The sequence below is a fragment of the Miscanthus floridulus genome, chromosome 1 (assembly GCF_019320115.1).
Source record: "Miscanthus floridulus cultivar M001 chromosome 1, ASM1932011v1, whole genome shotgun sequence".
NCBI lineage: Eukaryota > Viridiplantae > Streptophyta > Magnoliopsida > Poales > Poaceae > Miscanthus > Miscanthus floridulus.
In genome coordinates this window covers 105,320,969-105,342,094 of record NC_089580.1, presented here as the reverse complement: position 1 = coordinate 105,342,094, position 21,126 = coordinate 105,320,969, and the positions used below count along the sequence as shown (strand labels likewise).

The 21,126-nt window shown below is 44.3% G+C and overlaps 1 protein-coding gene across 7 annotated transcripts; it reads left to right on the top strand.

Moving 5' to 3' along the window:
- The first annotated feature begins 2,073 nt into the window (after nt 1–2,073).
- LOC136490479 (uncharacterized) lies at nt 2,074–6,064 on the top strand. 7 transcript variants are annotated; one of them, XM_066486774.1, is made up of 7 exons: nt 2,074–2,490; nt 3,921–4,138; nt 4,362–4,414; nt 4,692–4,762; nt 5,162–5,223; nt 5,306–5,404; nt 5,493–6,064. In XM_066486774.1, exons 4-7 carry the CDS (start codon nt 4,720–4,722, stop codon nt 5,751–5,753), a joined length of 465 nt encoding a protein of 154 aa, XP_066342871.1. In that variant the 5' UTR covers nt 2,074–2,490; nt 3,921–4,138; nt 4,362–4,414; nt 4,692–4,719; the 3' UTR covers nt 5,754–6,064. The 7 variants fall into 7 exon arrangements, 6 of the variants coding, with proteins under 6 accessions (XP_066342871.1, XP_066342873.1, XP_066342872.1 ...); XM_066486776.1 differs by lacking the exons at nt 4,362–4,414; nt 4,692–4,762 and having other exon boundaries at nt 5,493–5,717; nt 5,822–6,064; XM_066486775.1 differs by lacking the exons at nt 4,362–4,414; nt 4,692–4,762 and having other exon boundaries at nt 5,493–5,739; nt 5,822–6,064.
- The last annotated feature ends 15,062 nt before the right edge of the window (nt 6,065–21,126 follow it).

The window sequence follows — 21,126 nt, the reverse complement described above, 5'->3', positions numbered from 1 at the left end:
CCAAACAAACGTCCCACCAAAAAATATTCATACTTTTTTTCTTTTTAGTTATAGAAAATATAAGTATGATAATTTTAGCTCGTTAATCAACTTGAATCTTACCAGTAAGAGGGAGATTATGTGTAAAAAAACTAGATTTAGGCATAGATGCTAATAAATAGGATCAATGTGATTATTGTGCACTTGGCGTCTGATGGTTCATGCTGTTTGGCAATAGTTCAAAGTTTCTCTAGTCTTAACACTTGATTCACCTAAATTAATTTCTACCCCAAAGGGAAGGGAACTTTAAAGACATGAACCTTTGAAAAACAAACAAAGCATTAGTAAATGAGAAATTTTGGTCAATATTAATGAAAATTTTAGAAAAATAATAACTCCGATTATGGTTGGAGAAATGGAGACTATTGGTGAGGAGCGATCGAATGGCTAGAGGTTGACCAGTTTGATCTCCAGTTCGATCCTAATAACTCTGATTAGAAGGATAATGATTGGAGTAGTATAGTCCTGATGTCTTTGTTCTTCCTTCGACCACACGCATTTTGACCACTAAGTGGACTAATACCCCATTGATTAGGTGGTTTATATCTGGAGTCTTATTTTCCAACACCAAAATCTAAGTGGGCTGGTGTTAATTCTAATCGAAGAACTGCTGGTGGGATGGCCTTCACAGGTAGCTTCTCCCTGGCATATCCATGTGTGCTTCTTTGCTACCGAGAGCAGTATAGAATTTTCTCTTGGGTGCCCACAATACTATAAATATCTTGTAAACTTCTTCTTAATCAAACATCTTTGTTTAGTCTAGTGGTAACTCTTCCAACTACAACCATTGAGGGCGTGGGTTCAATCCCCACCCTAATGCAATTTTCATTATTTTTTTTTGTTTTTCTATGGACTTTTTGTATGCATTACATATCTGTGTTAACTCTGATTTGTGTGTATTTTTGTGTCTGAAGCTCCATACCAACTCGGTGAATAATTTTAAAACATTTACACATTTATGTTATTTATTTCTGACGTACTATCAGAAATCAACTTGTGTTTTCTTTGAGTGCTATGCAAGACCGTGTGGGTAATCAACGGACAGCTCCTTGTTCCATGTTACATATTGGGCTTATGTATATGGGTAGTTTTGTGGGTAGCAAGGCACCCTCTCCACAAACTCTGCTTTAGAAAAAGATATGAAGTTGAGGGCTAGTGTGGGCCGTCCGAGTGGCTAACTAATTGATGTCTTTAGATACCCGGGGTATCATAACCCCAACACTATCTATTAAAGAACCAAAATGTGGTAACCTAGCCTCTTCCCTCTATAAATGCCTCTCGTCTTTTCTCCCTCCCACCCCCATCGACCCATTCCCACAACTCTTAAAATGTGACATAAGCCTAAAAGAGAGTGGGTCTCAAGATTTGGAATTTTTTTATTGCTTCTCATGGCCTAACCGTCTCTACTGCTTGAAAAAAGTTCCTGCTCTCCTTGTCTCATGAGCTACAAGCTAGCGATGAAACAATAGCTAGCGAGTTCCTTTTTACCTGTTTTCTTTGCTCCACATTAGCTCTAATCCTAGTCACGTCAGCTCTGATCCTCATCAGCTAGATAGCCACTGGGGACGCCCTTAGGGTAAGGCGTCATTGAATTCCATTGTGCCAAGAAGCCAATATCTGAGCTTTGATTTGGCCGCTGTATACCACGCGGGAGATGGCTTGGCCTAGACCAGTGCGTCGACGGATGCTGTAGTGAATGATAAATGTGATTTCCTGAACAAAGTGAACTTTTTTTTTCTAAATTTTGTTTGATTTTTTGTATAATCAATGAACCTTGTTTGTCAGATCAGCAGGGTTTGCAATCTGGGCAAAAAATTGTCAAAAAAATCTGAATTTTTGCCGGTTCCGATGCATAAAAAAAATATCATGCCGGTCAAATTTTTTATCCAAAATTTGGCCTCCATGCCCCATCCAAATCGCGCGCCACAAGACCGAAAAGCACCATTCCCGCCGGCCAGTTGCGGCTGGGCCAGCCCACCATATAACCCCAAAACCCTAAATCCACTTCATTTTTCCCCCACTTCGGCTGTCATCGACATCCGAGTTACCAGCAACCCAGCCGCCGCCACCAGCCATCCCCGCCGCTTGCGCCGCGCCGACGTGCCACCAGCTCTCCCCGCTCGCCTAAGCCGTGCCATCCTCCTGCGCCGCCACGCGCCGTCCGGCCGTCCACCTGCGTCTGCGCCGCCACCGGTGACCTGAGGCCCTGCCCAGGTGGTGCCTTGACGGTCCACAAGGCCGAGCCTTGTCCTGACCACACCACTGGCTTGGCCAGGGAGGGAATCATCAGCAGATCCCACGGCATCTTTTGGTGGGAAGATGTTGAGCAGCGATCTCTCTCAAGTTCCATACCGACCTGTTTCCAGCAGCGAGGAAAGAATGCGCGCTTCGCATGAAGCCTGGTAGCTGCCGCACCAGCACTCCCAGACCCAGCACTCCAATCTTCTGCAGGTGAGTGAGCAACCCTAGCTAGCTTGTGTTTTTCATCATTTATATTCTCTTGTCCGATTAGGATTTGGCAGCTTATTTTGTCCCATTACTGTGTCTTTGATCGTAGTGATTAGATCTTTGTGCTGTTACTAATCAATCGTTCAATTGATGCTCACTAGGGCATAGGGAAACCATGTGGTCAACTTGACTTTCTCTCTTATGCGAAGCCTGCAAAGACAGTGGTTTTGTTGACACTGCTTAGGGATTGAGCAATCTGAACTTTCAACTAAATCAAAATTATGGCGCCACTTTTTCTGTTTTTCTTGTCCTACCATGCTACCGCCCTATAAATTTCTATGCATCTCTTTTATTGCTGCCATGCTCATGTTGCCCACATCTTGTAGATGTTGCAAACACCTCTATACTACTGTAGGAATGTAGTAGTGATCAATAGACAACAGTACCATTTTTCCAGTTCTGCTTATTTTATTCACACATATTTATTATAGTTTAACTGAATGATCGGTGCTCTAACAACATAATACTATCTTACATATTTTATTCCTATTCTTGTGAATATTGCCAGCAGCCGAGCACTATCTGGCATGTCATTTGGTTCCATCATTCATACATATGCTTGCATATGGAAGCACTATTTACTGAATTTTCTAGTAGTGATTGAATAGTATACACCAATTGAAGAAAAGCTTGTCCAACATCATTTGAGGTGGTTTGGCCATGTCCAAAGGAGACCTTCAGAGGCACCAGTGCATTGTGGAGTCCTAAGTCGAGATATCAATGTGAGGAGAGGTAGAGGAAGACCAAAGCTAACATGGGGGAGACAATAAAAAGAAATTTATAGGGTTGGGATATACCTAGAGATTTTTGTTTGGATAGGAGTGCTTGGAAATCAGCTATTGACGTGCCTGAACCGTGACTAGGGGCCCATGTTGGATTTCAACTCTAGCCTACCCCGGACTAAAAGGCTTTGTTGTTGTTGTTGATTGAATAGTATACAGTTGAGAGCCTTGCTTCTGTTCCGATTCATTAATGAGATATTTCATTTTTCCCTACATTGTTTATGTCCATGCAGGCATTGTCGATAAAGCGTCAAAATAAATGGGAAAAGCATTTGATCCTAATGTAGCAGAAATGAAACTTAGGGGGATGCACCTACTTTATTTCCTAGAAAGCAAAGGCCAGCACAATGTTGGGCTAAGGAATCTATTAACCCTCGTTTACATAACTCGATCAGAAAGCTCCAGTTTTGATACCCCCAGCACTATGATTATAGGACTAAAACAAAATTGTCAAAATTGTACCATATACTTAGAAGTGATGAAATCCAGGCCTATGGGTCAACAGGTCTCTGCAGCTCTATCTCAACAAAATTGAACTGTCTCTCTACAGTACTTTGCTGTTTCTGATTATTTTCTTTTTTTTTTCTTCAGCTTGCTTGAAACCATGGAATTAGGAATCCAATGATGATTCATCATAAGCTACAATTAATCTGAAGATGAGGGACAGTGACCTGGAGCCGGCCCTTGAGGCATACCGGAAGGCAGGCAAGGGTTTCCTGAACCAGAGCACACTGCAGGTTGAGAGCAGTTTGATGTTCAGCACATGCAGGAGCAGCACGTCGCAGGCTGGCCTCGTGACCATCTGGATGGTAAGCATGCTCAAGCACTCAAGCTCCAAGTTGACATGATTCTCTTTAAGGTTTCATAGTCAGTACTTGCACAGCCCTTGATATGCCATGATTATCTCTCTGAGGTTTCATATTTCGCTGGACTCTATTAAGTGTTAATTGCTTGCTCATGCTTCTCCCTTTTCTGTCCTAAGAGTACATATATGTTTGAGATAATGATTTCTTTTTGTTTCCATGACTACAGGATTATACTGCTAAACTATGTAACTTTGTACTGGTAAAAGATGGTCCTTAAGGGGGTGTTTAGTTACCCCAAACTCCTGAATTTGACACTATGCAAAAAGAAGATTCTCCGTCACATCAAATTTGCGGTACATGCATAGAGTACTAGGTGTTGACGAAATCAAAAACTAATTGCGTAGTTTGATTGTACTTTGCGAGATGAACGTTTTGAGCATAATTAGTCAATGTTTGAACAATTATTACCAAATACAAACGAAATGCTACAGTGCGCTACATTGTACAACAGTAACTTCGGCGTCGCCAAATCGGGCAAACTAAACGTGGCCTAAGGTGATGAGACTCATGTGTTGACATGGGTGATGGGAACCTATGGATATGTTGCCCCTGAATATGTATTGACTGGTACTTTCCTCATTGTTTCTATATGCCTGGTAATTTCATTTTTTTAGAAGATATATCATTGTTTCTACTCATGAGATGAGATCACATATATTACCATTCACTGCTTCTTTCATTATTTGAATATTATAACAGCAAAATTTATAGTCACAAAAATGTATTATTTGTAGTGCATGATCTGGTGTCACATACTCAAATATAGATTGTTTGCTGCTGGCTTCAGTATTTGTACAACAAACTATGGCCAAACCCTACACATGTATATAGTATTTGTCTATTTATTTGTTGTTCTCATGTATATAGCTGATGTGCAGGTCATTTGATTGCAACAAGTGCTACAGCATCAATGCATGTCTATTAGTCTTTAATTTATGATTCTAATTTATGATTCTATTAGAGAAGCCCTTAGGCAAGAGTTTATGGCAATGATGCAAGCAACACATGTACAAGCATCAACACAACAGGTAATAGTCGGCTACAAACCATGCATCATTTTCGTAGTTTCAAACTCCACTCATGATTTTTCTGACCAAAATTGAAATGCAGACTAACAAAGATGGGGGACAAAATGCAGAGGTTGCTGCTACAACAAACATGGATGAAGAAAATGTAAATATAGAAAGTGAAGAAATATCACATCAGCAGGTAGTTTGAGAACTGAAGAGTGTTTAATATTGTCATGTGATAGTCCTTAGTATGAGGCATAATTTTCCCTCCATCTATTGATATGCAGGAAAACCAAGATAGCATCCCACCACAAACACAACTCGTAGCTACAACAGCGGCAGGTACAAGTAATGGTCGCACAACTAGAAATAGTGGTGCGAATAAGACTCAAACTGGCCAAAACAAAGGAGGGGATACGACAGTTAGTTTTACTACTACTAAAGCACTGAGGGATGCTGCGGCTAAGAAACGAGCATTATCCAAAAGGAATGAACAAGCTGGCAAAGCACATGTGATTTTTGACTCCACTGCCTGTGAATATTTCTAAATTAGATTTAGTTGGCTGAATACTAAGTTTATGTTTGCTGAATATACCAATGTTAATGATTGTTTCAGGAGCAATATAGAGTTTGAATGGAGCGCACAACTGATGGATGGTTAGTGTCATGCCAACCTTTGCTACAGTGCTACACATAGCTTATTACAATTTGAACTGTTCAAAGTAGCTACTGTGCGTCAGATATCTTATGTGTTTCAGTTGTTGTGCGTGTGTTATCAACTAAGTTTGACATTGAATGTGGTTTCATTAATGAGTTGAACGAACAAACCATATTTTGGATTAATGGATGTCTAATTGCTTCTTTCATCATATATTGTTCGTCATGCAACTATTGTTTGAAGCAAACAAAGCGTTGTAATATGGATTATTGACAAAATAATTTGGCGTTGCAATATATGATATAGCAACAAACAAACGGTGTTGCAAAAAATATCATACCAACGGAATAGTGGGCATTGTGATAGTCTCCAAACTGTAGCGACATAATAGTTAGCGTGGCAATAGAGGGTCCAACAATAGCAACCAGTATTGATTGTTGTAATAGAGAGGCAACCTCTAGCAACCAAATATTTACTGTGGCAATAGACGAATGCATCTATAGCAACCACAATGTTTAGTGTTGCAATAGAGAGGCTACCTCTAGCAACCAAATATTTATCGTGGCAATAGACGGTTCCACCTATAGCAACCAATATTGATCGTTGCAATAGAGAGGCTACCTCTAGCAATCAAATATTTATCGTGGTAATAGACGGTTCCACCTATAGCAATCACCGAGATAGCGTGGCAATAGAGGGTCCATCTATTGCAATGCTATTGATGCGTGGCAATAAGGTCTATTGCAACACCAAATATCATTGCTAGTGCACCTATTGCCACACTTTGGGTTCGTGGCAATAGGTATTTCTGGTGTTGTAATAGGGAAAAAACTATTGTAACACCAAAGAGAGTCGTTGGGCAAACCTTTTGCCATGGTTACTATGGCAATGCCTGCCAACGAAAAAAAAGTGTTGCAATTTTGTCTATCGCAACCATTTTTGGTATATTGCAATGCTTTTAGGCCGTTGCATCAGGGGTAAAACTTTGTAGTGGGAGCACGGTTGGCTATACTTGCTATAGTGGAAAATAACCATGGGATGCTATCTGGGTGGAGACTGGGTGAGATCTTATATGCGCATGGTGTGGGTTGGCTATGTTGATCCCGTCTATGTCGATTAAGGTCTGTATCGTTGTTGGCGCTTCTGTCGAGATTGAACGCATGCCTCTCACTTAGCTGGTCGGATAACTCGTTCCGACCGTGAAGCCGAGTAGCTCAACTCAGGTCGGGCCTCATTCTGTTAGAGTGCGCACTCTGGATGGTAGTAAGGATGTACGGGTAACCAGACGTGAGCCCAAGGGTAGGCCAGGCCTGAATATCCTGGCAGCTGGTTGTCCCTGGTTGTGCGGCGCTAATCGAACCCGCGAAATGTGGACTTGAGTTGTACCAAAGGTGACCCGACGGGGGAAGCGTGGGTTTGTGTTAGGAATAACTGTCCAGCTGGTTGAAACCGATTCAAATCGTCGTCTCTCCCAGATAGTGAGAAACTCGACTAGTCCCAGCATCGTAGTAACTGGATTATGGAATTTGATGGTTATATTGGACATGGGAATGATATTGTATGGACGCCATTCACTTGAGTGGTAATGTGTGGATCAAATGGCTCTACACCCAAGGTAAGATGATGAGTGGCATGACCGCAAGTTGTGAGCGTGCGGTCTAAGGGGAGAGGTAGCTTTGGTACTAAAGTATATATATGTTTCATATATATACTAAGGTATTTAATTGTGGGTTATCTTTGATACGGCTATATATGCATATTTATATGTGTGTATGGGACGTATTTACTTTTGGGTAGCTTTGATATGGAAGTATATATATATGGGTATATATATATATATGGATGGAAGTATTTAGCTTGCAACCTAGAGCCCAGATGTTCATTTCTGCATATATAATTATGGGGTTGGGCTAAAATGAAATTCTTGTGCAGGTACACTAACAGCGAAACGAGTAGCCCGATTAGTTATGTTATATTATGAGAGAACGTATGTATGCCACCGTGTATGCTGCTAGAAATTCAATTTCTCCTATGTTTGTGAGGACGTATGGAACATGCATGCATCATGATAAATCTTTCTTTACATACTTGTATTGTTCCTCCCCTTATGAGTTTCTTAATCTGTTAAGTAACTCTTTTCTATTATAATGTTGTTCTCATAAAGAGTTGCACCGTATTTTGTTGGTATATATGGTAGCATCAGCTGGGAATGAGACTTTCCTAGAGATGTTCGTTACCCCTGCCCTTCTCTGGAGGGTACTGCACTTTATGGGGTATACCAAACCACCCCGCTATTTTTGGAATGAGGGATATCTGGAGGGACGACCATGGTATGAGGTGCAGCTAACCATACCTGTTTGTACCTAGGCACCCCTATGGTAGGAGTCAGATTCTGAGGGAAAAACTCCATGGGAAGGTGCCAAAGTAGTTGCTTTTGAGGTGTTGAGCCAGATTTGTCAGCAACACGGGGATGAGTTGACCGGCAGCGCAGCTGATACTTTTCCTCAAGTGGATCCATCTACAGTAGTTTTGGCACAACGCAACTGAAATGCGTTGATCCAAGACCAGGATGAGCGGGTAGAGAGTTCTAGTCCCACTATGAGTGCTATGTTCGCAGTGATGAAGATGTTTTATGCTCGTCAGGACACCCGAGACTTTTGGCAGGAGTCCTATACCACTTGTATGGATATGCTCATGAGAGCTGAAGCTACGCAATGGAAGCTGAGGAAACATGTGCACAAGCACAAAAAGGCAGCTAGGGAGGCTCGTTGGGGCACTGATGAGGCTTATACCACATTGGGAGCCCTCTAGACTCAGATAAAATGGGTCGATCAACAAAGAGTTGCTGCTCAAGCGGCAAGAGCTAATGATCAAGTTGTGCTGGCAGGACTGCGGGAGCAGCTAGAGGCCGCTCGCACTGATGCCTTCACTACTATGCGCCAGCGGATCTTAGCCAACAACCATGCATCCCTAGGAGAAGCAACATGTGACAAATTCGAAGCTGAGGTTGCGCAACAGGCATGCGTTGAGTGGGATTTGCGCCATCAGCTTGCTCATACCCAGAACGTGGTGGTTGATCTTCAGCATGAGGTGCATTTTCTGAACAACCAACTGCACCTGATCCTTAATGAGGAAGAAGATCCAAAAATGTTTGTTGAAGATGATGGTTGGGAGGAGGAAGAAGTGGTGCCCATGGATGAGGACGAGGCTCTATCCGACCTCGATAGTGACCATGCTGACATGTAGGGCAACTTTAGTGACTAGTGTGGTGCGCTAGATGTTATCCTCTGCTATCTTATGTAATGGACATGTAGCTTAAGTTTCGATCTTTGAATGTATCATTGATGTAGTATTGGAACCTTGCATGTTGGTCCACTGTGGTTCAAACTCTAATAAAATTCTAGTTTTGTTTTACTAGTAAAATGTGACATGCATGTGAACGTATTGCGAGTACAATAAGTGATCAAATTGGTGAGGTCATGTGTTGAGAATGAATTATTGTGCCTCTATTTTATTGTATGAATTTAAATTCTCTCCAATAAATTCAGTTTGGCATGACTACACATTCTTCTGCAATTCATGACATCATCCAATAATCACTTATTGATGCAAATTTTGCAGATGACTCACTCGCATAGGGGTTGGCTCTAGTCAGGGTGGTAATGATGACGACCTACCACCACCACCGCCACCCTCCGCGAATGAATTTTTCTCGCAATTCTTGGTAAGCCAGTGAAGAATGGAAGAAACATTGCGCCTCATTACGCAGAACACAGCCCGTGCCCACCAGCAAAATCAGGGGCCAAAGCCAAATCAATAAAGTACATTCAAGGACTTTCTAGAGACTAAGCCTCCTATCTTTAAAGAGGCAGAAGAACCACCCCAGGCTAATGAATGGTTGAACACTATTGAACAGAAGTTCTGTCTGTTGAGGGTCACCAAAATGATGAAGGCCGAGTATGCATCAGATCAACTGTAGGGGCCTATAGGTATCTGGTGGACTCATTATTTGTCTGCCCTACTCGCTGGTGCTAATGTTACCCAGGAACAATTCAAGACAACCTTTAGGGGCATCATATGCCCCTAGGGTTGATGCGGATGAAGGCAGCCAAGTTTATGAAGCTCACATAAGGGACAAAGACTTTGTCCGAGTATATGCATGCATTCAACAACTTGTCTAGATATGCTCCACAATTCGTGGATACAGAAGAGAAAAAGATTAAAAGCTTCAAGAGAGGCCTTGGCACCAAGTTGATGAAAACTATGGCCAACTCCAAATGTGCTACATATAATGAGTTCGTCAGTGATGCCCTAACTCAAGAGAACCAAAATAACTTACATACGGCAGCAAAGGGCCGCAAGCGAGCAGCGGAGGCGGGTGCCTCAGGTTTATCACATTCCAAGGCTCCTGATGAGGATATGACACCCATGCATATGACCATGTTTGGCACATGGTATGGAGGGGTAGGAAGCCAGCAAGGGTGTCCAAGTCAAGAAGGAGGCCTGAGGCTAATTCGGTTCGAATCCCCGAGGTGGAGGCCCAAAGCAACTCAAGTTCGAGTCTGCCTCGGCTTCCAGGACCAGTCTGCCTTAAACTAGTCACCTAGGATGCATCTGGACTTCGTTTTCGACGATCCACATATGGTTGGAAAGCTAATTTGATAAGGAATCCAATCCAAGTAGTCTCATGTCAAAAGGCCTTCAGAATCAACAGAAATCGTCAAAACAAGCCAACATCCAAAATGTGTCAGGCTGCTGCGACACCATCTTTTGGTCCATTGGACCGTGTATCATGTTTGGGCCCATTAGGGGGCGTGTCTAGGGTAGGCGACGACCCTAAGACCTTTATAATCATACACCACCGCCGTCATTAAATTTTAGGTTTTGCTTAGATTAATCTGTCAAGAACAGTTTTGCCGTTCATCGGTTTGTGAGACCCCAACTTCGTGAGATTAATCAATCATCTGCAATTTGGTTGCTTTCTTTCTTGTTCTTGCTTGTCTTCTTCATTGCATAGGCAGGGATTAGCCTTTTTGGTGAGGTCAACCGGATCCGTGTCTCGATTGATAACCATAGGAGTTGTGGTGCTAAGATTATAGGGTTCGATCTGAAGCCGGATTGGTGTCATTCTCCGCCACAACGATAGTTATCACTACCTGATAGAAGATCGGGATCCCCGTTCCCATTAAGTGGTATCAGAGCTTCAAGTATTACCATCAGGTTTATCATTACCCTAGTTTTGTTTTGTCTTTTCCCTATAAATCCTGAAAATTGCCCCACAAAAATATTTGTGTTAATATTTGTTTTCTCCCTATCCTATCACCTGTTGTGCCATTGCAATATTTTAATTTTAGTTTGATTTATTGAACGGTCGTCCCTTGCTGTGTCATTGTGTTCATCGTGTCTAGTTTGGTCTGTGCCCTATTTTTTCTGTTGAGCAGAATTCGGGCCATCCCGTTGAGTTGCTCTCTGGTTTCCTTTTCCATCTGTAACCTAGCACATAAAGGAGTTGCGTTGAGGATCCTCTTGGCATAAAATATCTCTGTCCGATAGCTCTAAGATTGGTCATTGACTTTCGTGAGGATAAAAATAAATATAGTTGGTTTAGTGTCTCACGTACAAACTCGGTAGGATCCATCTTCCTTTCTTTGGAAATTAATCTGGTGCTGCGCTCAGCCCAACATCACATCATAGTAGCTAGTGTTTAAATCGAGTTCACCATCCTCTCTAGTATTGTTGGTCGAGCATTTGTTTTAGCAGGAGGTTCCTGCTATTAATTTTCAAACTGTGGTAGATCCTGTGAAAATACTTTGCACTTGAGAGTTGTAATTTTTTCTCTTGCGGCACTTTCTGAGATACAAAAAGAAAGCAAAAGGCAATAAGGTGCAAAAAAAGCCGCACAAAAAATCAGAAAGAAAAATAAAAAAAGTGTAAAAAATTAGAAGTGCTTGCATCCTATTTAGTCCTTGTGCTAAGATATTGTTGCTTGTTGAACTAGGTCTAGGACGAGTCTAGGCTGGCGACATAGACTAGCTTGTGACTACTTTTCAATCTTGCAATTTCTGAATTAAATTATTGCTATTCCTTGCTACCATATTTTAAGCCTCCCAAGCTCCACATATATACTTTAGATCAGTACAGAAAAAGACCCTTGCGATCTCGGTACCACTGCCTCACAGGTATCACGAACCAGCCGCCGGTTGTACCGCCCACTGCTTGCGTTGGTAAGAACTTTGTAAGAGCTTGGTAAGACGCTTCCACTTGCTGTGAAAAGTGACACCACGGCAACCACGTAGTCATTTGATAGGGATAATACTTTTGTGTTGTCTTTTGCTGTCTTCTAACAATGACAGGTTGTTCTTATCCACCGACTTATGATGGTATAGGTGCTGATGAGTACATGGAGTGGGAAATTGCAATAGATAACATATTTGCTACTCGCTTTATGTGTCCAAGGAGGAAGGTAAAAAATGCAGCTAGTGTTTTGCGACATTCTGCTTTATCTTGGTGGGAGTCTTTAGATCCTTCTGATAAACCTCAAACTTGGAATGATATGAAACTCCTTATGCGAGAAACCTTTATTAATCCACCTCCTATTTTGACTTCATATGCTGAGGTGCACCATTTAGAGGAAGAGTCTATTGTTATTCCTCTTGCTATGACTAACCTTCTGTAGGATAATGTCCATAAGCGAGAGGATGACATGGAAGAAAATGAGGAGCTCACAACCTCTATGCAAATTTAGAACCATCACTTCACAATGCACCTATTACTCCTGCTGAGAACATAGGTAATGCTCATGGTGCTACACTCATGGAAGGTGAGAAATGTTTTAATGTACTAAATTTTTCCACAAACTATGCTATCATATAGCAATTGTTAGTGGAACCCTCTCTTGATTTATCATTGTCCCATGATAATCTGCTTGAAGTTCTTTGTGATAAAGATGAATTGGTTGATGATGCTTTAGTTTTACATGTTTTGGAACCAGTCACTTGTGCTGAAAATAAACATGTTATTCATATTGCTAATAAAACTGATAAGTTCAAACTGTTGTCTTCTTTACATACTTTGGGTTACATTGAATTTGATGTTTTGTGTAACCTAGATTGTTTGGAGGAGAGCTTTTTTAAATATGCTGATTTGCCTTGGTTTTCTAAACACATATATCATGTTATTGGCAAATATAATAACAAGGGGCAATATATGATACATCAAGTATACATTCGTAGTAATATGAATTTCCCATTTGTTGTACAATGTTATGATCGTTTAGAGGGCAGCCATAATAATACAAACATTTTCTCATGTTCCTCAAAGAAACAAGTTCATTTCCAAGAAGGGGAGCATTGTTGGTGGCTACATATCTCTGCTAGACCATCTATTCCTGCATTGTCTTTGGTTAGTTCTAATCTTTTGCTGGATAGTGTTGACATACATCGTGTGCATTCGGATCATGGAATTTACATGCTTGCTGAAATTTCTTGGAAACATGGTCACGTTCCTTCTCACACTTATTTTAGTTCCCTTTGTCTTTGCAACCCCGTTCTCCTTTATGTTGTGCAGGATCAGTTTCAAGCACAATCGACGCCGAGGATGGCTTTTCGTCAAGAAGGGGAGGATGATGAGGACATGACACCCATGGCATATGACCATGTTTGGCACATGGTATGGAGGGGTAGGAGGCCAACAAGAGTGTCCAAGTCAAGAAGGAGGCCCTAGGCTAATTCTGTTCGAATCCCCGAGGTGGAGGCCCAAAGCAACTCAAGTTTGAGTCTGCCTTGGCTTCTAGGACCAGTCTATCTTAAACTGGTCACCCAGGACACATCTGGACTCCATTTTCGATGATCCACATATGGTTGGAAAGCTAATTTGATAAGGAAGCCAATCCAAGTGGTATCACATCAAAAGACCTTTAGAATCAATGGGAATTGTCGAAACAAGTCAGCATCCAAAATCTGCCAGGGTGATGTGACACCATCTTTTGGTCCGTTGGACCGTGTATTGTGTTTAGGCCCATTAGGGGGCGTGTCCAGGGTAGGCGATGACCCTAAGACCTTTATAATCATACACCACCGCTGTCATTAGGTTTTGGTTTTGCTTAGATTAATCTATCAAGAATAGTTTCGCTGTTCATCGGTTTGTGAGACCCCAACTTCATGATATTAATCAATCATCTGCAATTTGGTTGCTTTCTTTCTTGTTCTTGCTTGTGTTCTTCGTTGCGCAGGTAGGGATTAGCCTTCTTGGCGAGGTCAATCGGATTCATGTCTCGATTGATAACCAGAAGAGTTGTGGTGCTAAGATTGTTGGGTTTGATCTTTCGATCTGAAGCCGGATCGGTGTGTCATTGTCCGCCACAATGATAGTTATCACTACCTGACAGAAGATCGGGATCCCATTCCCATTAGCTCCAGTGGCAGCTAGGCCACAATTCTATCCCCCAGCACCTAAGTTTAGGCCTCCCAAGCAGAAAGCTCAGGCCAATCATCCTCACCAGGTGTTTCATAGGGCATTCACCATTGCCATACCCAAGGGTAATGCAGGCCAAGGAAGCTCAATAGGGCCAAGAGGTAACTAGCCATGCTTCAATTGCAATCAGATGGGCCACTGGGCCAAGGAGTACCCCTATCCTAAGAAGAATGAAAATCAAAACTAGGGTAATCAGAAGCAGGCCAATCCTAAGGCACGTCCTTGGTATGTGCACTATACAGCTATGGAGGAAATTCCTGTAGGGGAAGTTGTTTCTACTGGTGTCGGGTTCATAAACCTAGGGTCCCTAATGGACCTGCTTCCCTACAATACCTGACCTAGTAGGTGGCACAGTGACTGCGCGGGTCTAGGTTGGCCTAGATACACAATGATAGGTAGAAACCTTGATCCGGTCCCCGACCATCACCTTCGGTCAGGAGACCTAGTCAGAGCCCCAACCAGAAGGCCTGGCCGATGTGGGACCGTAGTCCAACTCTAATCCTGTTCCTCTGACCGAGGATATGCCAGACCTTTGCTTGCCTCTCTTTCCTGACCAACACGGTCGAGGCCGATTGGGAATGACCGACCAGGACACCTGCTCGGTGTGGGCCCAGGGAGCAGGCGAAGTAGATAAGGTAAGGCGCTTAAGTCAACTGTAATACCGAGGATCGTACCCTACCATGGCCTGCGCACCCGCAGGACAGTGCCATCAGGACATGTTAGACGGACACTATACAGCTTGCCAGACGTGTTAGAGCACAAACAGTATTGTGGGCATCGTCATTTGCCATCCCTAGCGAACACGGTGCAGCCTGCCAGGTCATGAACAGTAAGGTGGGCGAACACTATGTTGCCTATCAGATACAACAGGTCATGAATAGTAAGGTGGGAGATGGCATGCCGTATCCAACGGCGTGGGCAACAAGACTAGGTAGCACCTGTACACACTCTATCCCATTCTGTCTTTAACTTTTAAGGCCATCCCCTTCATCTATAAAAGGGGATGCGCTCTCTCTTGAAAAAAACAAGAAGCTCAGTAGCTCAATAGCTCTAGAGCTCGATAGCTACATAGTCTACACGCTCTCAACAGCTGATTAGCTCGGACACACAGAGCATACGCTCCAATACTTAGCACACTTTTGAGCATCCATCACTCTCTTCCACTCGGTTCAGAGTCTGACCGGGCCTCTAACACCCCCTTCTCATTCCTTACTCGTTTGTAACCCCACAACAAACTTTGTGCACCTAGGCTTAGGAATATAGTCACCGACCGACTGAAACTAGATGTAGGGCACATTGCCTGAACCAGTATAAATCTTGTTGATAGGATACCGTCGGCAGTCCTCCGAGTGGTATCCCACGAAGGTAGATTGATCGGCAGGGGAGCGTGAGATCAAGAATAAGAAGGCAACAGAAACACATGAGTTAGATAGGTTCAGGCCATCAGTATGACGTAATACCCTACTCCTATGGTCTGTTGGTTTGTATTAGCTATCGTATGATATTGCGTGAGTTTGGAGGGGGTCCCTGCCCACCTTATATAGTCTGGTGAGCAGGGTTACAAGTCGGTTAGATCTGAGAGATAATCGGAAAGTAATAATTGATTACATGAATCTTGAGATCATACATATCCTTAAAGATCTTATAGTATCTTTAGGATATCTTCTAGATGCCTTGTAGAAGGCACCGACCAGAGTCATGCCCCGCAAGGCTTTGTCTTGTGGGCTGGGCCACCCCTAAGGGCACAGCCCATGTGGTCTATCGTGGGTATCCGGGGTCATACCCCCCATAGCTAGTCCCCGAGCACCTTGTACCTGTTGCACAACACTATCTTGAGCTTGTTCGAGCAGGTGCGAACAAAGCCGAGCAATCGAACTCATGGTCCGACCACCGTGATGAGTTGCCGAGCAGTTGTTAGCAGTTGCCGAGCAGCATGTGCTATTACCGAGCAGTACGAACCATAGCCGAGCAGCATAACCCAAGCACAGCTTGCCATAAGGGTGTAAGGAGCTCAAGTTCAGGATCGAAAATTTCTTCGCAGTGGACCAAGTGTGCCCACTTAGAGTTCGACCACGAGAGAAGGAATTAGTCTTGTTCAGCTTCGAGAGGCACGGAGTCTTCCAAAAAAAACAAGCACATTCACCATGAGGTGAAGTGTGCCCACTTAGTCCCCGAGCCTGATAGTAGATGACGTAGTCATTTGATGCCAGGGTCCAAAGTAGAAGAATAGAGGACCAGACGAGCAGACAGCCAGTCCCTGGGCATAGACCCAAAAAGCACATTCACTGCAAGGTGAAGTGTGCCCACTTAGTCCCTGAGCCTGACAGTAGGTGATGGAGTCACGTGGTGCCAGGGTCCAAAGTAGAAGAATAGAGGACCAGATGAGCAGACAGCCAGTCCCCGGGCGTAGACCCAAAAAGCACATTCACCGCAAGGTGAAGTGTGCCCACTTAGTCCCCGAGCCTAATAGTAGGTGACGGAGTCACATGGTGCCAGGGTCAGAAACAAAGAAATAGTGAAAGACCAGCCGACCAGGCAGTCAGTCCCCAAGCCGCAAGTGTAGGTATCAGAGGAATCCAATCATGGAGAAAGAACCAGAGGAACGGCTGTACAGTAACGGTTACTGAGCCTCAATAAATGGTGGAGAAGTCAGCGATTATTCGGTGAGTAACAACTGACGGCGGCGATAAATGAGCGACATGGGTTGCGGTTGCATGAAAGCCCAGGTTACGACCCATTAAGGTGCGTCGAAGAATTCAGAGGAGCGCAAATCACGGGAACGGTTTCCTAAAACCCTCAATTGCAAAAGGGTGAGGAAAATGCTTTATAACGGCGCCGCCACACCCCTTGCTTCCACCTTTGCCACTTCACCATTTCATCCTCCTCCTTGGCCATCACACTTCTAGATTCGCATCCACACACGCTGCCGACGCCAGTCCCCATCCAGATCTGAGAGATGGCGCTGAAGAGGAGAGCTGTGAACCCGAAGAAAGCGAGCCTAAAGAAGGCAGGTGTTGGAGCTAGTCGTGACGAAGAGTGGGCATCATCGTGCATGGGGGAAGCGAAGCTCGAGAGATTGGTGGCGGTGGGCGTGCTTCCTGACCGCGTCACCTCCAGATGGCGGCCAGCCAGTGGTGAGCCCTTCCCAATGCCTAACACCGATGAAGTTGTAGTCTTTGAAGATTATTTCTGGCCTGGGTTGGGGTTCCCAGTTCATCCTTTCCTTCGAGACCTTCTTGAATTCTGGTCGATTAGTCTATGCAATCTCCACCCCAACACCATATTGCACATCTCGATCTTTATTCATTTCTGTGAGACGTTTCTGGGGGTTCTGCCGCACTTCAACCTCTTCAGACACCTATTCTGGTTGAAGAAGAAAGGCGGCAGTGGCTCCAAGGTTGTCAGCGGCGTATATCTACAGCTCTGGGATGGAATGGCTAGCGAGTATATTAACATACCACTGTACACTTCTCTGAAAGGGTGGAATTCCAAGTGGTTCTACATGAAATAGAGCCACCCGGCAATCCGCTGCGATGTCCACCATATGTCGGAGAACCAGAAGAGCTAGTCGAAGAAACCGAACTGTGCTGACATGGAACAAGTGAGGGAGCTCCTTGACCTGATTAAAGGCGGGGAAATTAGAGGCGAACTAGTGGCAACAAGCTTCATAGTGCACCGCGTCTAGCCCTGCAAGGAGAGGGCCCACCCAGGCTTTGACTACAGAGGTGATGACGACGGGACCTGAGAGAGGACGGAACGGCTGACGAAGAAAAATGTCCTAGAGCAGGCCACAGAGCTGTTTGCTCCCAATATTTCGTTCGCCTAGCCAAAGCAAACGAGGGCCTTCAATTGCACATATCCGCCTCCTAAGGTAATCATCTCAGTTTTTATTCCTGATACTTTTAATCCTGAAGCATTGCCAAGCAGTGGTCTAATTCACTTATGCAAAGATCCATTCGTAGGAAAGAGTGGTGTATTTCTCCAGCGTGCTGAGGGGTGATTGGCCAAGGGGAGTAGATGCCCGGTGACTGGCTCGGCCGAGGAAGATACGACCAGTGCCTCATCAGAATCTAGAGGCACCAACGCTGGTCGGACGGAGAGTTCACCCCTGGTGATGGAGAAAATTCAGGGAAAGAGGGCAGCGGCAGACGAGCTAGCCCAAAAGAAGAGAAAGACGGCAGCTGCCGCTCCCCTCAAACTGGGCGACATCTCGCTTGGTGGTGACCAGACCACTCGAACATGGAGGGCCACGGTGATTGAGTGGTCTGATGACGATGAAGATCCAGTTGCTCCTCCTCCGAGCATGCAAGCACCTCCACGCAGCACATGCGTGGAGGAGCAATCAAGGGGAAGCAAAGAAGACCCTGAGCAGTAGGCGAGGGGATTCCCTAAGAAGCAGATGAGGGGATTCCCTAAGCAGTAGACGATAGAAGTCCTCGCTGAGCAGGCGACGGGAGTCCCCGAGCAATAGGCGGAGGTAAATTCAGAGCGATGGGCAGAGGAATCCCTAGAGCAGCAGGCGGAGTAGAGGCCGACTGTGGAGGAGGCAAGACCTCCACCCTAGAGCACGGAGGTCGACCCCACAGCCACACCTGGGGGCTCGGGCAGGCATCGCCGATTCAAAAAGTGCACCGGCAGACCAAACGGTAAGTATCCTCATGTTGGAGTTACTTTGCTATCTTATCTTAGCTTTTTTTGGCACTTGACCAAATGATTTGATGTAGTGCAAGGCATACGGTAAGTATCCTCATGTTGGGGTTACTTTGCTATCTTAACATAGTTCGCTACTAACCCCCATGGCCTCAACTAGCCCATAGTCCATGACATCGAGCGTGGAGCCCGGGCACGTGTAGGAGGAACAAGCATGACTAAGGAACCATAGCCGACCATCCATAATGCAGAGCGCGGAGCCCATAGCATGTGTAGGGAGAGATCAGAGACTGGGTCTTCTCCATAGAGAAAAGAGCGGAACGTGTGCTGCTCGGCGGTTATCGAAATAACTTGGAGATATAGATAGTATAAGCGGTGTCTGAGCAATTAGTTCTGTGCTGAGCTCTCAGCCTTGGCTAGCCCGTAGTCCATAACGTTGGGCGTGGAGCCCATGGACATGTAGGATGAACAGTCGTGACTAAGGAACCACAACTGACCACCCAAAACGCAGAGCACAGAGCCCGTAGCACGTGTAGGGAGAGATCGGAGACTGGGTCTTCTCTGAAGAGAACAGAAAAGAAAGTATGCTGCTCGCTGATCGGCGAAATATCTTGGAGATTTGGAGCAAAGTGTTTGGCGACTTGGAGAAAACGCGTGGCGAAATACGTTGGCGATTTGGAGAAGACGTGTTCGGCAATTTGGAGAAGACTTATTTGGTGATTTTAGGCCAAAATGTGTCGGCGACTAGGAAAAATCGTTCAGCGATATTGGAGAAAACCGTTCGGTGATAACGTTGGAGATTTGGAGAAACTTGGTCGACATAGTTATGGCGATTTCGTATTGGAGTTCGCAATGGAGTAGCATGGAGCTTGGCAACCACAAGTGGAGATTAGACCATAATGGAGAAAAAGTGGAGACAATTTACGAAGACCAAAACTTTGTTCATTATAAAGTGGAGAGTACATATCTGAGGTGTTTCAAGGATAGGAACGTATGAGGTGCTTGATGTGCCATGAGTTGGGAACATCGATTCCTTCTAAGTCACATAGGCGATAAGACCCTAGTCGGGTGACCTCTTTGACGATGTAAGGCCCTTCCCAAGGGGAGGAGAGCTTGTGCATCCCTTTGGTTTTTTGTTTTCTATGAAGAACGAGGTCGCCGACAGCAAATGAATGACCTTTGATGTTGCGGTTGTAGTCCTCCGCTAGCCTTCCAGATATTTGGCTATGTGGACACAGGTGATTAGGCGTTCTTCCTCGGCCCTGTCGATGTCCTCTGTTCGAACAGCTGTGGCCTGCTCTTCATCATAGTTTTCCAGCCTAGGTGCTCGGAAGGCAATGTCCGCTGGTAGTATGGCTTCTGAGCCATAAACCAAGAAATATGGAGACACACTAGTGCTGTGACTAGCTTGAGTACGCAGTCCCCTAGACTATAGCTAGTAGCCCCTTGAGCCATCTGCCCGGGTGCCTTTTGTCTTTCTGATATAGTCTCTTTTTGAGGGCATCAAGGATCATGCCGTTCGCCCATTTGACCTAGCCGTTGGCTCTAGGATGAGCAACGGAGACGTATTTGATGGAGATGCATCAGTCTTCGTAGAAGTCCCAAAAGTGATGGCCAGTAAATGTAGTTCTGAGGTCGGTGATGATGTTGTTCGGGAGACCGAATCTGTGGATGATATCTTCGAAGAGCTCGACTGCTTTTTTTGCAGTAGCCAAGACGAGCGGTTTATACTCAATCCACTTGGAGAACTTATCAATGGCGACGTATACGTACCAAAAACCACCTGGCGCTGGCCTAAAAGGCCCAATCATATCTAGTCCCCAGCATGTGTGTAACACCCTAGGTGTTAGCCTTGCATAACTTGACTTGCATAGCATGAGCATGATCATAAAGCATTCATATATAAGCTTTGACACTTGAAACATTTGATTGAAACATATGAAACATTCTTATTATTTCATGTTTCCATATGTATATGCATATGATCATGAGTGTAAACATGTAGATGATTGTGTGACCTTGCAAATAGCTTAAACATGTTTAGAATATCATCATGAACAACTTTGGTATTTATGGCTAGGGCTAATTAGGTCATTATGTCATAGTTCAAGTATGTACCATCTTTTGAATGTAGCATGTTT